General features: G+C 50.0%; 1 protein-coding gene across 12 annotated transcripts in view; it reads right to left on the reverse strand.

The window, feature by feature from the left end:
• Positions 1-3,402: 3,402 nt before the first annotated feature.
• The window catches only part of ABCC1 (ATP binding cassette subfamily C member 1 (ABCC1 blood group)), a 191,044-nt gene continuing 178,874 nt past the window's right edge, over positions 3,403-15,572 (reverse strand). For 11 of the 12 annotated variants that reach the window (XM_063623723.1, XM_063623720.1, XM_055253376.2 and 8 more), the window contains 5 exons: positions 14,668-14,814; positions 12,155-12,313; positions 10,082-10,248; positions 7,906-8,100; positions 3,403-5,275 (listed from right to left, as the gene is read on the reverse strand). In XM_063623723.1, coding sequence (XP_063479793.1) covers positions 5,167-5,275; positions 7,906-8,100; positions 10,082-10,248; positions 12,155-12,313; positions 14,668-14,814 — 777 coding nt within the window. In that variant the 3' untranslated portion in view covers positions 3,403-5,166. Of the gene's footprint in view, positions 5,276-7,905; positions 8,101-10,081; positions 10,249-12,154; positions 12,314-14,667; positions 14,815-15,572 lie in introns of those variants that run through there. The other variant, XR_010117194.1, reaches the window with a different exon arrangement.

Here is a 15,572-nt window from a genome sequence, read left to right on the forward strand (position 1 = left end):
AATTCCACCCAGCAAGGCTGCAGACTTCCTCTCTGGTCGGTGCCTGCGCCCAGTAGACTCTTTAAAACTCACCACTGTCGACCTTGCCACTGCAAACACGTAACTACGTGTAACTGACACTGCTTTAAATGCCTGCCACACTCATTCACTGGACCAGAGAAGGAAGCCACCTCACTGGGCCCCTTAATGGAACGCTTTGATGAGGAAGGTACTACCATCAGGCCCTTTTGACAGATGAGAAAACAAATAGAATGAGTGGTATCTCTGCCCAAGCAGTCTGGCTTCAGAGCCCGGGTCCTCACCATCAGGCTACCTTGCCTCTTTTTTTTTTTCTTTTGGACAGTCTTACTCACTCTGTCACCCAGGCTGGAGTGCAATGGCACGATCTTGGCTCACTGCAACCTTCACCTCCCAGTTCAAGCAATTCTCATGCCTCAGCCTCCCGAGTAGCTGGAATTACAGGCACTCGCCATCACACCTGGCTAATTTTTGTATTTTTAGTAGAGACAGGATTTCACCATGTTGGCCAGGCTGGTCTCGAACTCCTGACCTCAGGTGATCTGCCTGCCTCGGCCTCCCAAAGTGCTGCGATTACAGGCGTGAGCCACTGTGCCCGGCCAATGTGCGTTTTCATAAGGTCACTATAGCCACTAGGTTGAGGACACTGATTGTGTGTGTGGATGGCTGGGGGCAAAAGCCTTGAGACCACTGTGGAAGCTGTTGTAGGGATGCAGGGAGAAAGTGGGGTGGCTGGGACCAGCGTGGTGGCAATGGGAGGATGGGGAGTGGATAGATTCTAGGTGTTTTGGAGAAAATCAAACAAATTTGCTGTAGGGCCTGATGGTGGCTGTGAGGACGGAGAACAGTTCAACACTGGAAAGCACAGCCCCCTCCTTACGCCTCTCTGGCCTGGGGGATCCTTTCCAATGTGGAGAGTTCTGCCAACAGTGAGCACAGGGCCAGCACGCAGTAGGTGCAACACAGAGCTTCCTTCCACAGTACTTCCACTACCCTGGATGAGGAGTGATGCCTCACTCTGCCTCCTCTTCATAAAGTGGATTAAACTTGCACCCAGCCCCAGATTCCACCTGAGCACGAGCTGCCCCACCCCGAGACACAGGCACAGATGCACACCAGGTGGAGCTCTCGGGGACTGCTTAGGATCTGACCTGCGATTTTAATACTCAGGGTCGGGCTTTGAGACCTAAACACATCTCACATCTATATTAAGATTCCCGCCCCTAGATCCAACCACGACTCTTTTGAAAGGGAGTCTCAGCTCGCTCTGTTGCCCAGGCTGGAGTGCAATGGTGTGATTTCAGCTCACTGCAACCTTTACCTCCCACATTCAAGCAATTCTCCTCTCAGCCTCCCCAGTGGCTGGGACTACAGGCATGTGCCACCATGCCCAACTAATTTTTGTGTTTTTAGTAGAGACGGGGTTTCACCACGTCGATCAGGCTAGTCTTGAACTCCTGACCTCAGGCAATCCATCCGCCTCAGCCTCCCAAAGTCCTGGGATTACAGGCGTGAGCCACTGCGCCCAGCCTCAATTACTTCTAATTTAACAAAAAAAAATGTTTTTATATAGACAGAGTTCCACTATGTTGCCTACGCTGGTTTTGAACTCTTGGGCTCAAGCAGTCCTCCTGTCTCAGCCTCTCAAAGTGCTGGGATTACAGGCATGAGCCACCGCGTCCAGCCAATACTGCTAATTCTAATAGTCACAACGTCACCAGTTTTTCACTGGGCACCTTCATATTCTGTGGTTCCTAATGCAAGCCAATGACATCATTCAGGCATGAGCCACCTATGCCTGGCCAATATTACCTATTCTAATGGTTATGACCTTACTGGCTTTTCACTAGGCACCTTCACACTCTGCAGTCCCTAATGCAAGCCAACAGTTTCAATGGGGCGTGAGTCACTGCACCCAGACACTACTACTCATTCTAATGGTCACCACCTCGCCGGCTCTTCCCTGAGCACCTTTGTACACCACAGTCCCTAGTGCAAGCCAACAATTTCAATCGGGACAGGAAGGCTTGAGGGAACAATGGCAGCGCTAGAAAGTTCCATCTGCACATGTACTTGGTGCATGGGTTTAGGTGTGGCAGAAATGGTGTGCTCCCCAAATACAGACATTCCTTACTGCCCAGACTCACCCATTTCAAAGTTAGAAACCAAACACACTAGTTTGACTACTCCGCTATCCAAAACTCCGGAACCACATCAGTTAGGAAAGGGAGAAATCCTTCTCTTCCACAGGCACTGCTCCATTTCCCAGCTCCCGCAATGGTTGGGTTGGGGCCATGTGACTCATTTTGGCCAACGGGCTGTGAGTGGGATTGACCGTGTCAGTTCTGGTTTCAGACACGGAAGAGTGGGTGAGAGTCGTCCACTCTCCCTTCGCCCACTGTGGGGACCTGGAGGCCAACCCTTGGGAGGCCATGTCACAAAACCAGGACAGCCTGGATCACTTGTCACAGGGAAGTCAGCTACCCTAGAGAAGCAGCTGACCCGCATCAAGAACTGCGTGAGCAAGAAACGAAAGCCTTGCGATCATTTCCCAAGATTTCATGGCGAATTTGTTACTGCAGCACAGCCTTGCCTCTCTGAACTAACATAAAGGGATTTTCAGGCCAGGTGCCTGAATCCCAGCACTTTGGGAGGCTCAGGCAGGAGGATCCCCTGAGCCGAGAAGTTTAAGAACAACCTGGGTAACATAGCAAGACCCTGACTCCATAAAAATTTTAAAAAATTAGCTGGGCACATGCCTGTAGTCCCAGCTACTCAGGAGGCCGAGGCAGGAAGATTATGTGAGCCCAGGAGTTTGAGGCTGCAGTGGGCTATGATCGTGCCACTGCACACCAGCCTGGGCAACAGAGTGAGACCCTGCCTCTAGGAAGAAAAAAAAAAAAAAAAAAAAGGGCAGGGGGAGGGCAGGATTTTCAAGGATCGTTCTGGCCACATGTGATTTCTGCCTCGCCTGTGTCTTAGAACCTGACCGAGGCTACGAGTACCGCACACATCACTGCTCACAGGGTAAGTACAACCAGCCTCATTTTACAGACAAAGCAAGTGAGGCACAGAGGCTTGAGTGACTTTCGCAGGGTCACACGAACAGCGAATGACAAGAGCAAGACTCAAGCCAGGGTCTGTCCGACCCCAAAGCCTGGGCTCCGTCCACCTTGCGGCTGTCACGCCTTCCCACTGAAGCCCATCTGACTAGTGATCTCTAGGACTTGCCCTTTCTGGCAACAGCTCCCACTAGAAGTGACTTGTTGTCAAAAGCAAACAACAGAAACAGGAAGATGCCACATCCTGACCCTTCAGCGGACATGGCTGGAGCCCTCGCCGAGGCCCCAAAGGGAACCATTCTTTAGAAAGAAATAAAATATATAGATATATATATATATTTTACTGCAAATGTTCGCATTTCCAGTGTAAGTCATTACAAAAGGATCCCCCAAAACTTGGTTTATCTAATGTGAAAGAATGGTATAACTTACAAAAAATAAATATATGTGTTTTCACCTAAAAGATAGATGCTCTCTGGGTTTGAAGTCGGCGACGTAATTCTTAGCAAGTATGAGTCTTGGGGCAGCCATCAGCTCTGGCTGCTTTCTGGATTTCACTTTGGGCTCTAACCGAGATACCTTAAAGAACAGGCTTTAAAAGATGCTGCTTCTCCATTTTCTTTCAGGAACACAGAGACCAAAACGGTCAAACGCAGGGCGATCTTCTCACTATTTCCTGGGAATGTTACTTCTCAGCCCAACACTTCTCTTCCCAAGAAGTTCAAGTTTTGAGACTGTTTTTCTCCCCGGAACAGTACTTAAAAAAAAAAAAAATCATTGATATTCAAAGATGGGTTCTTTTCGTGTCCTGGAAGAGCATCAGTAACTAAATGTCAAGTTCTCCGCAATGCTGCCCCCCTGGGGGCTAACCAGACGCCAACGGAGAGAATTAAAATCTAAAAACGAGGAAAAGACTCAAGGGGACATTTTTTTGGTACCCACTGGTAATACTTGGGAGGTATTTCGTGTTCTTTACTTTGAAAGCTTCATAACCATGAGCAGGTACCATGAGAGGGAAAGAAAAGAGGCAGTAAGAAAAAAGAACAAAATCAATCAACACTGTAAGCAACCAACATTGCTTTGGGCCAGGCCCCTAACACGTTTTTCTGCTAGGACTGGCGTAGTACCTTCCAGCTGGTTGCTCATTCTCAATTTCTAGTCAAGGTCAAATTCCCATGAGGCCATCTCCTTAATATTTACCCCCATCAATCATGGTGGGAACAGTAATAACAGCATTGATTGTTCTTACAATGTTGAACGAAAGAAAAAAGCAAGGGGAAAGCCTGGAGTGGGGGTGGGTGGGGAGGGGAGCCCCAGGTGGAACGTCAGCCCTGAGACAATCCCCTGGCCCTACAGTTCCAGGTCCAGGTTAGTCCAACCAGGTCCCTTCCAGGAGGACAGGCATGGGAGTGCAGAGGCTGCCTCTGGCCCGAAACAAGAACTGGTAGAGCCGGAGCTGAGATGCTGGTTTCCCAGCTTTTGAGTGCCTGGAAGACCAGATGTTGGTAAGAGGACCATCCAGGACCCTGGGACACTGCCAAGGAGAGAGAATGATTTTCTCCAGGCCCCTCAACCACAAAACTGCAGCCCCAAGGAAATGAAGCATTCCTGGTGGACCCAGACAAGGATGTTAGAGGTGATGGGAGCCAGAACCATCTCAAAGACTTGCAGTCCACAGACTTCGGCTGGAGAGATCCGAGGCAGTGGGCTGGATTTGGTCACTAGGATCTTCTATACAACCAATTCCTCCAGAAGTCTGGCTGCCAAAACTCCTCCGTGGGAAGCACCAGGAAACCACTTGCATTCCCGGGGGCGTGAGGCTGTGTGTGTGTCTCAGGGCACCATGGGCAAGGGTGTGCATGTTTTGGGCGGTTCGCATCTCTGTCTCTCCTGTGTGTTCATAGCAAGTTCCAGGCAGGGGACCGGATGGCGGTGGCTGCTGCTTTGAGTATGTTTTGGTTGTCTGGGTTTGGTTTTTATGTTTTGGTTTCAGTGTGGGAGGCTTGGTTTCCCAGGGGTACTGACTCCTCCCTGGGCGCTGGCATGTAGGCCCTGCAGTTCTGACCAGATATGCCAGCTCTGGGGCTCACACCAAGCCGGCATCTTTGGCCATGCTGTAGAAAAGACCTCTCTGCTGCAGGAGGTCCGATGGGGCGCCGTACTCCTGGATTTCTCCTTTGTCCAAGACGATCACCCTGTAGGGAGAGGAGATACAGACAGGAGGGGAAGGGGAGGGGTGAGCACCTCGTGCCCCTGGGACAACTGACCTGGACAAGTCACTGCTTCGGTCAGGCCCCTAACACTTGTTGCTAGGACTGGTGCAGTACCTTCCAGCTGGTTGCTCGCCCTCAATCTCTATTTCTAGTCAATGTCAAATTCCCATGAGGCTACCTCCTTAATATCTACCCCACATCAATCATGGTGGGAACAGTATTAACAGTGTTGACTGTTCACATTCACTGTTCCATTACATTCAGAGTAAAATAAAAAGATCTTACCATAGTCTACAATAAGGATTGGCAACATTTTTCTGAAAAAGGCCAGATAGTAAATACTTCAGGCTCTGCAGGCCATATGGTTTCTGTTACAACTATGCATCTCTGCTGTATTTATAGTGTGAAAGCTGCCAGAGACAATAGGAAAATGAACAGATGTGGCTGTGTGCCAATAAAACTTTATTCATAAAAACACGCAGGGGGCCAGATCTATGGCCTGTGGGCCATAGTTGGCTGACCCCTAATATTTTAGGTCCTATAAGATTTGTCACTGCCCACTTCTGTCCTCATTTCTATGTCCTATATTTCAAAAGCACCAACTCAGCATCTGCCACTTAGTAGGTGGTACTCGGTGAACTAGAAACATCATGTCAGCTGGGTGCAGAGACTCATGCCTGTAATCCCAGCACTTTGGAAGGCTGAGGCAGGAGGATCGCTTGAGGCCGCAGTGAGCTGTGATCCCACCACTGCACTCCAGCCTGGACGACAGGGTGAGACCCTGTCTCAAAAATAAATATATACAATAAAATAGAAACTCATGTCACTCCCCTGCTTAACACCTTCCAATGGCTTTATAGGGCTCTTAGAATAAGTTCCAAGCTTCTCACCGTGGTTACATGTTGCTCTAAGATTTAGCCCCTGCCTACCTTTCTGGCCTCATCTCCTGCCCCTGTCTGCTCAATTCCAACCTCTAGGTACAATGGCCTCCTCATGATAGCCTTCAAATTCATTAAGTGCATTCATTTTTACATTCGACTGTACCCGCTGCCTAGAATGTTCTTCCTTTAGATCAAAAGTTGGCAAACTGTGGCCTGCAGGCCAAATCTGACCCCTTGCCTGTTTTTATGAATGAAGTTTTATTGGAACATAGCCATGCTCATTCATTTGTGCACTATCTATGACTGCTTTCACACGGCAACACTGGAGTCAAGTGGCTGAGAGGCCATGTGGCCCACAAAGCTGAAACTACCCCGGCCCTTAAGAACAAGGTTGCAGATCGCTGTCCCAGATCTTCTCAAGGCTGACTCCTTTTCATTGTCCAGGTCTCAGCTAAAATGTCACCTCTTCAGAGATGACCCATGCAAAACTCAAAACCCCCAAGACCCAGGCACTACGGCCACATTCTGACTTTTGTGGTCCCCGGCATTGATGCCTGCGGAGGCGGCTTTCTCCACACAACATGCTAGAAATTCTATCTTATGACTGTGTTGGTATAAATAAAAGCCAGGTTGGATTATATTCATTTTTTTTTTTTTTTGAGATGGAGTCTCACTCTGTTGCCCAAGCTGGACTGCAGTGGCACAATCTCAGCTCACTGCAACCTCCACCTCCCAGGTTCAAGCAATTCTCCTTCCTCAGCCTCCCAAGTGCCTGGGATTACAGGCACGCACCACCACACTTGGCTAATTTTGGTATTTTTAATGGTGACAAGGTCTCACCATGTTGGCCAGGCTGGTCTCAAACTACTGACCTCAGGTGATCTGCCGCCTCGGCCTCCCAAAGTGCTGGGATTACAGGCATGAGCCACCGCACCTGGCCTGCTTCTGATTTTTTAAAAAAATAAAATAAAAACTTTTTGTGGGCCCCAGGCACTGGGCCTGCAGTGCTCAATGGAAACAATGGCCCTGCCTGGCACTCGCTATCCGGTCTCCTTGGCAAGTGTCCTTCCCAGCACCTGCTGCCCTCTGGAATCCTGTTGGTTTGTTGCTCTGTATATTTTTTGTCTCCTCCATCTAATAAGCTACTGGGTCCTAGAGGCAGGGACCTTGTCTGACAGCAGCCTACAGAGTCCCCAGCGTCTAGGACACGGCAGGTGCGCTATGCGGATACACTGACGGAATGAATGACTAGATGATATTAGAAATACCTGGTACCACCGGGCACAGCAGTTCATGCCTGTAATCCCAGCACTGTGGGAGGTGGAGGCAGGCAGATTGCCTGAGGTCAGGAGTTCAAGACCAGCCTGGCCAACATGGCAAAACCCTGTCACTACTAAAAATATACAAGTTAGATGGGCGTGGTGGCACATTCCTGTAGTTCCAGCTATTCGAGAGGCTGAGGCAGGAGAAATGCTTGAACCCCAGAGGCAGAGGCTGCAGTGAGCCGAGATCACACCACTGCACTCCAGCCTGGGAGATGGAGCGAGACTCTGTCTCAAAAAAAAAAAAAAAAGAAAGAAATAGCTGGTACCATCCAGGACGAAGAGGATCCACCCACCGGGGCTGTCACTAGGGATAAGGACAGTGTTGAATGAATGAACGAATGAGTGAGTGAGCCAGTGAGTAAGGCAAACTCCCAAAGCCTAGAGGCCATTGTGCCAGGGGCATCACCTTGTGTAGTCCATGATGGTGTTGAGCCGATGGGCGATGGTGAGGACGGTGCAGTCCTCGAACTGTGTCCGGATGGTGGACTGGATGAGGTCGTCCGTTTCCAGATCCACGGCTGCTGTGGCCTCATCCAACACAAGGATCTTCGTCTTCCTTAGCAGGGCCCGGGCTAGGCACACAAGCTGGCGCTGCCCAACACTTGACCAGAAGAAAAAGACCAGGAGATAGTGTTGGGTCAAACCACCCCTGACCCTGAACCTAGGCCCAGGCTGGGAGAAGTGAAAGGAGACAGTCTATGTTGCTTGACCAGGAAAGCACGTCCACTCCCAACATCTGTGTCTGCAGCAGACATTACTAATCAATCAGAGCACATTTCCTATTCAGCAAGATGCAGGTTCAGAATCATTCTCAAAACAGCAGCTCACACCTACAATCCGAGCACTTTGGGAGGCTGAGGTGGGAGGATAGCTTGAAGCCAGGAATTTGAGACCAGCCTGGGCAACAAAGCAAGACCCCCATCTCTCCAAAAACAAAAATAAATTAGCTGGGTGTGGTGGCATGTTCCTGTAGTCCCAGTTACTCGGGAGGCTGAGGCAGGATTGCTTGAGTCCAGGAGTTAGATTCCGAGATCAATCCACTGTACTCCAGCCTAGGCAACAGAGTGAGACACTGTCTCTTTATTTTTTATTTTATTTTATTTTTTTGAGACAGTCTCGCGCTGTCACCCAGGCTGGAATGCAGTGGCGCAATCTCGGCTCACTGCAAGCTCCACCTCCCGGGTTCACGCCATTCTCCTGCCTCAGCCTCTCCGAGTAGCTGGGACTACAGGCGCCCGCCACCAAGCCCAGCTAACTTTTTCTATTTTTTTTAGTAGAGACGGGGTTTCACCGTGGTCTCGATCTCCTGACCTCGTGATCCGCCCACCTCGGCCTCCTAAAGTGCTGGGATTATAAGCGTGAGCCACCGCGCCCGGCCGACACTGTCTCTTTAAAAAAAAAAAAAAAAAAAAAGCTGGGCACAGTGGCTCACACCTAGAATCCCAGCACTTTGTGAGGCTAAGGCGGGCGGATCACTTGAGGCCAGGAGTTCGAGACTAGCCTGGACAATGTGGTGATACCCCATCTCTACTAAAAATGCAAAAATTAACTGGGCATGGTGGCAGGCACCCCAGCTACTTGGAAGGCAGAGGCAGGACAATTGCTTAAGCCTGGGGGCGGAGGTTGCAGATGAGATTGCGCCACTGCACTCTAGCCTGGGTGACAGAGTGAAACCCCCCATATCAAAAAAAAAAAAAAAAAAAAAAGGCCTCATATCCATGCATCCCTATCCAACTGTGGGGCCATGAGAGGTGGTCTGGACTCAGACATGTACCTTGCTTTGGCCAATGGGACACCGGCAAACATAAGGCCAGCCAAAAGAATACTGTCAGATGCAACAGGGGCTTGCACGCTCTTGTGCCCCTGCCATCGCCATGACAACATACCCAAGCTGGTCTGCTGGAGAATGAGGGATGCACGGAACATACCCTTCTTGCCCCACCTGAGGCCAACAGCCAGCTGACCCCTAGACATACATGTGAGCCCAGCCGAGATCAGCATAGTCACCTGGCTGACTGCCCTCGTATGGGAGCAATGATCATTGCTTTAAGGTTGAACGTGCCTGAGGCTTTATGGTTGGTTGTCATGGAGATGGACAACAGAACCAGAACCAGACACTAGCAAACACCACCAAAGCGGGACCCCAGAGGTTCCGCTGGTGTGCCAGGCATTAATGCTTTAGTTGCTGGGTCATGGACAAAGCTCCAGGATCCTGGTAGAAGGACCAAGACAGCTGGGGTAGTGCAGGGGGACTTGGGGGCTCAGAGCAGTGCTAGTGACCAACTGGTACAGAAGACTTTCCATAGCTTAACAACTGACAGCCATTGTCAACTGAATGGAGCTGGTGTGTATAAAATGAAATGTACTGGTCATCCTGGTTATTCTACCTCATGGTACAAAGAGCCTGGATTAAGACCCATTTTACAGATACAGAAACTGAGGCTCCAAGAGGTGAAGGAACAAATGGTCATCTGGGACTCAAATCCAGGTCTGACACAGATCTGGACAGAATCTTCAAACCCCCCTACCGAGGTGGTGCCCAGGACACCTTATCCGGTGTCTCCCTGTTCACCCCCGCCTACCTGAGGTTCTCCCCGCCTTCTGCACACTCGTGGTCCAGCTTGTCAGGAAGGGCTGACACAAAGTCCTTCAGGTGGGCCAGCTCCAGGGACGTCCAGACTTCTTCGTCCGAGTACTGGCTGAATGGGTCCAGGTTCATGCGGAGGGAACCCGAAAACAAAACAGGGTCCTGTTCAGAGAGAAGAGAGCAGATGGTATGTGATGCCTGTGTCAAGATGACATGGATGGAGACGAGGTGAGGCCTAAGGACTTCTGGCCAGGACTGCTGAAGGTGGGTGTCAGAGCTCCTTGGAATCACTATTTCTGGAGATGTTAATAATGGAGAAAAAGGCCAGGTACAGTGGTTCACGCCTATAATCCCAGCACTTTGTTGGGCCGAGGCAAGCGGATTACTTGAGGTCAGGAGTTCGAGACCAGCCTGGCCAACATGGCGAAACCCTGTCTCTACTAAAAATACAAAAATTAGCTGGGCATGGTGGTGCACACCTGTAGTCCCAGCTACTCAGGAGACTGAGACAGGAGAATCACTTGAACCTGGGAGATGGAAGTTACAGTGAGCCAAGACTGTGCCACTGCATTCCAGCCTGGGTGACAGAGTGAGACTCTGTCTCCAAAAAAAAAAAAAAAATTTCCTTAATAATGGAAAAAAAAAAAAAGTCTGGAAAGTCTGAGTTTGGCAGAATAAAACAGATTTCCTTTCCATACAACTTCCTACAGCCTTCAATATCCAAGTGGGTTGAGAACCTCCAGAAATGAGATGCAGCACAGGTGATTCCTAACAGTAAAGTCCTGTGGATTCTCCCCTGTCATCCAACTGCAAAAGAGACTCTTCTAAGACACTTTACGGAAGATTACACTAAAAGGTAACATATTAAGGAATCCACTTGCAGGGACTGGTCTAGAAAATCCTTATTTCAGCCAGGCATGTTGGCTCACCCCTGTAATCCCAGCACTATGGGAGTCTGAGGCAGGCAGATCACTTGAGGTCAGGAGTTTGAGACCAGCCTGGCCAACATGGTGAAAGCCCGTCTCTACTAAAAATAGAAAAACTAGCCAGGCGTGGTGGTGAGTGCCTGTAATCCCAGCCATTTGGGAAGGTGAGGCAGGAGAATCACTTGAATAAAAAAAAAAAAAAAAAAAAAGAAAGAAAAAGGAAACCCTTATTTCTTACCAAATACGGCATGTTCTCACTTATAAGTGGGAGCTAAACTCTGGGTACTCATGGATGTAAAGATGGAAACGATAGACACCGGATCCTCCAAAAGTGGGGACAGATGGAGGAGGATAATGGTTGAGAAACTCTCTCTCGGGTACTTTGTTCAACAGTTGGGTGATGAGATCCACAGAAGCCGAAGTGTCAGCATCACACGATATACCTATGTAACAACCCTGCAGGTGCACCCCATGAATCAAAAATTAAAAAGTCTTATTTCTTGTCTAGCTCTTGGAAGGGTTAGAGATTCTCAGTCTGACTCTGGCAGCAGAGAGAGAAGACGGTGTCTTTCTGGATTTTTCTAGATGCTCCAAAACTACCCTTGCAGGAACAAGAAGTCGGGACTGACAGTCAGTTAATTCCCACCTCGTTAATCATATGCTAAGAGAAAATTCAGGGAAGCAGCAGCATAGCCTAACTTCTATAAAAACAATGAAGGCCAGGTGCGGTGGCTCACGCCCATAATCCCAGCATTTTTGGAGGCCAAGGTGGGTGGATTGTTTGAGCCCAGGAATTCAAGAGCAGCCTGGGCAACATGGTGAAACCCCATCTCCACAAAAAATACAAAAAAAATTTAGCTGGGTGTGGTGGCATGTGCCTGTAGTCCTGGCTACTCAGGAGGCTTGGGTGGGAGAATCGCTTGAGCCTGGGAGATGGAGGCTGCAGTGAGCTGAGACTGCGCCAGCACACTCCACTCTGGCCAACAGAGCGAGACCCTGTTTCAGAAAAAACAAAAAAAAACAAAAAACGACGAAGTAGGGCCAAATGTATGTTTGCCCCCAAAATATACATACATCACTGTCAGTGCAACCACAGGGCTTGCCAGCTCGGGCTCACCCCCTGGGCCGCACCCAGACCCCACCTGGGGAATGATGGTGATCTTGAAGCGGAGGTCGTGCAGGCCGATCTTGGCGATGTTGATGCCGTCGATGATGATCTCTCCTTCGGCAGACTCATTGATCCGAAATAAGCCCAGGGTCAGGGACGACTTCCCAGCTCCCGTCCGCCCCACGATGCCGACCTACAGGACAGAAGGGCCCAGGTGTGGTGGCAACGCTGGCATCTGGACTTGTCCCTGCCCCAAGTGCCCTCATCTCGGCCCCACCTCAGGCATCAGTCATCTGGTCGACCCAACCCCACAGCCCTCTCTCGCGCACACTGCCCACAGACAATCCTTTAAGGGTGTTTTGGCCGAAGGTCAAGAAGGACTCTCTTCCCTTTGCCAAGCTCCTGAAAGGAATGACTCAGCTTTTTATAAGTTACTAGAGACCTCAAAAGAGATACAGAAGAGACAGAAGGAATTTCCAACAAAGCCCATTTGTTTAGACTCAAGTCACTATTAAGTAATAATCAGGCATTTCCTCATTTCCCCACTCTGTTTTTCACATCTTTGATGGTGAGTTTCCCATCACGAGTTGTTGAAATATCTGCAAGATTCAGGCAGATCTTCCGGCCCTTTGCTATGACCTGGTCTCCATGCATCCTCTCTTGAAGGAACTAGGTTCTCTAGCTAATGGCCAATGGATGACCTTCCTCATCTCCAATTCTCCCCTTCCTGCCTGGCTCTTGAGAGGTGGGCTTCCTCTTCCCTCCTACAGGGGCGTCACAGAGCAGCATGTGTGGAAAAATTCTCATGACGTGAGATAAGCCATAAAGACTCAACAAGGGCTGGGGTGCGGTGGCTCATGCCTGTAGTCCCAGCACTTTGAGAGGCCGAGGCAGGTGGATCACAGAAGGTCAGGAGTTCGAGACCAGCCTGGCCAACATGGTAAAACCCCATCTCTACTAAAATTACAAAAATTAGCCGGGCGTGGTGGCATGCACCTGTAGTCCCAGATACTCGGGAGAATGAGGCAGGAGAATCACTTGAACCCGGGGGACAGAGGTTGCAGTGAGCCGAAATAGCACCACTGGACTCCAGCCTGGGTGACAGAGTGAGACCCTGTCTTAAAACAAAACAAAACAAAGACAGCAAGAACATCACCCACTCTGCTCTTCTCTGTAACTCAGAAATTATCTGCTGGGAACAGAATGTTCTGAGCTTTGTGAGAGGGACGCCGAACAGTTCACTAAGTCCATATGTTCAGAGGTGAAAGCAGCCTTGTCCCCCAGCAAATGGCCAGGAAGACTCTCAGACCGATTCCAGAGGACAGTCTAAGGGCATCACTCAGGTCAAGGAACCTCTTTCCAAGAACAGCTCGGAACCAAGAGAAGGTTCCAAAATTCTGACAATTTCTCACTTCCCTTGAGCCATCCCCTAGAAGGGATGGTGACACCTTATTCTAGAGATCACAAATTCTAATGTCTTGGAGGGGCCAACTAGGCACTGAATGGGACAGGGAGGGACTGGGGTGAACCAGGAGGCTCACAGGTTGACTAGAAAGAGCCAGGTGGGGGAGGATTGACCTGATGTTGCCAGATGTTCTGATCTTCCAAAAAAAAGCAGAAAATAAATTTTTATATTAACTCTTCCAGATTTTTCACTATTTGCAACTTACTCCAATTTCTTCCAGGCCGGGTGCGGTGGCTCAAACCTGTAATCCCACCACTTGGGGAGGCTGAAACGGGTGGATCAGTTGAGGTCAGGAGTTTAAGACCAGCCTGGCCAACATGGCAAAACCCCATCTCTACTAATAATATAAAAATTAGCTAAGCATGGTGGTGCATGCCTGTAGTCCCAGCTACTCGGGAGGCTAAGACAGGAGAATCACTTGAACCCGGGAGGCAGAAGTTGCAGTGAGCTGAGATCGGGCCCCTGCACTCTGGCCTGGGCAACAGAGTAAGACTCCATTTCAAAAAAAAAAAAAACAAAAAAACCCAAAAACCAAAAAGCTTCTTCCGGGGCCAGGAATGGTGGCTGATTCCTGTAATCCCAGCACTTTGGGAAGCTGAGGAGGACCGATCGGTTGAGCTCAAGAGTTCCAGATCAGCCTGGGCAACATAGTAGGACCCCCGTCTCCACAAAAAATACAAAAATTAGCCAGGTGTGGTGGCATACACCTGTAGTCCCAACCATGTGTAGTCCCCCCACTTGGGAGGCTGCCGCTGCAGGGGGCTGAGATCACACCACTGCACTCTAGCCTGGGTAACAGAGCAAGACCCTGCCTCAACAACAACAAAAATCTTCCAAAACATATCTGTGGGGATCATTTGGTCTTCGGGCTGTCAGTTCACCTAAAAGCCTTCACTTCTGCAAGTTGGATGCGCTCTGAACAGCTTTTACTGCCACAGTCCACTCCCGGCCCCTGGAAAAGCCATTCAAGCAGAGAGTGGAGCCGTGAGTGACTGGGGAGATGCCACAGCTAGGTTCACCTGCCCGATGGCACCCTGTGCCCGACTGGGAATGGGTGGGGGAATGGGGCGATGTGTACCCACCTTTTCTCCCCCATTGATGGTGACATTGATGTGCCTGAGAACGAAGTCCAGGTCCTCTCGGTACCGCAGGCAGTAGTTCCGGAATTCCACTCGGCCCACCTGGGGCCAGCTGCTGGGCGGAGCTGTCTCCTGGATTTGCCAGGGCGCCTTTGATCGCAGCGAAGGGAGAGAGTAAGGAATTCCCAGTCCATTCGGTAAAGCTGTGACTCCCCCGACCTCCCCTCTCACTCACTCTGCTGCCCAAGGTGGCCTCCCAGGCCTCAGCACTGGGGGGTTGCCCTTCCCAGAACGCTCTTCCCCAAATGACCCCCTCACATCCTGTGGATCTCTGGTCGATGCAGAGCGCCCTCCCAGCCCTGTGTCCTTCTGTCCCCTCCCGTGCTGCCTTCTCCTTCAGGGCACTGCCTGTCCCCAGCCCTCTCGGGGCTGGTATGCTTGAGTGTATTCTGTCTCCCACGCCCACTGCACCATCCACTCAATGAGGACAGGCTCTAATTGTTCACTGCTGTATCCCAGGGCTCGGAGCACATAGCAGGTGTTCAATACATATTTATGAACATGAACAAGAAGAGTGACACGGGTGCTGACATAGAAAGTGAACCAGTGGTAGAAGGCACAGAAACTGAGGGGACATAATCATCACTCAGTGGGTCACAGATACCTCCTGTAAAGCTGTCATCTCTGTGTAATAGACAATGGCTGACTGGAGCACAGTTGTTCATTTTTGTCTGCCAGAATTAACCTGATGTTCACATTCACCTTTGTCTCAAAATAATTGTACAACTGATTTGTATACACATTGTTCTTTTTTTTTTTTTGAGATGGAGTCTCACTCTGTCACCCAGGCTGGAGTGCCATGCTGTAATCTCAGCTCACTGCAATCTCTGCCTCCCAGGTTCAAGCGA

Source organism: Symphalangus syndactylus, chromosome 18 (genome assembly GCF_028878055.3).
Source record: "Symphalangus syndactylus isolate Jambi chromosome 18, NHGRI_mSymSyn1-v2.1_pri, whole genome shotgun sequence".
Classification (NCBI taxonomy): domain Eukaryota; kingdom Metazoa; phylum Chordata; class Mammalia; order Primates; family Hylobatidae; genus Symphalangus; species Symphalangus syndactylus.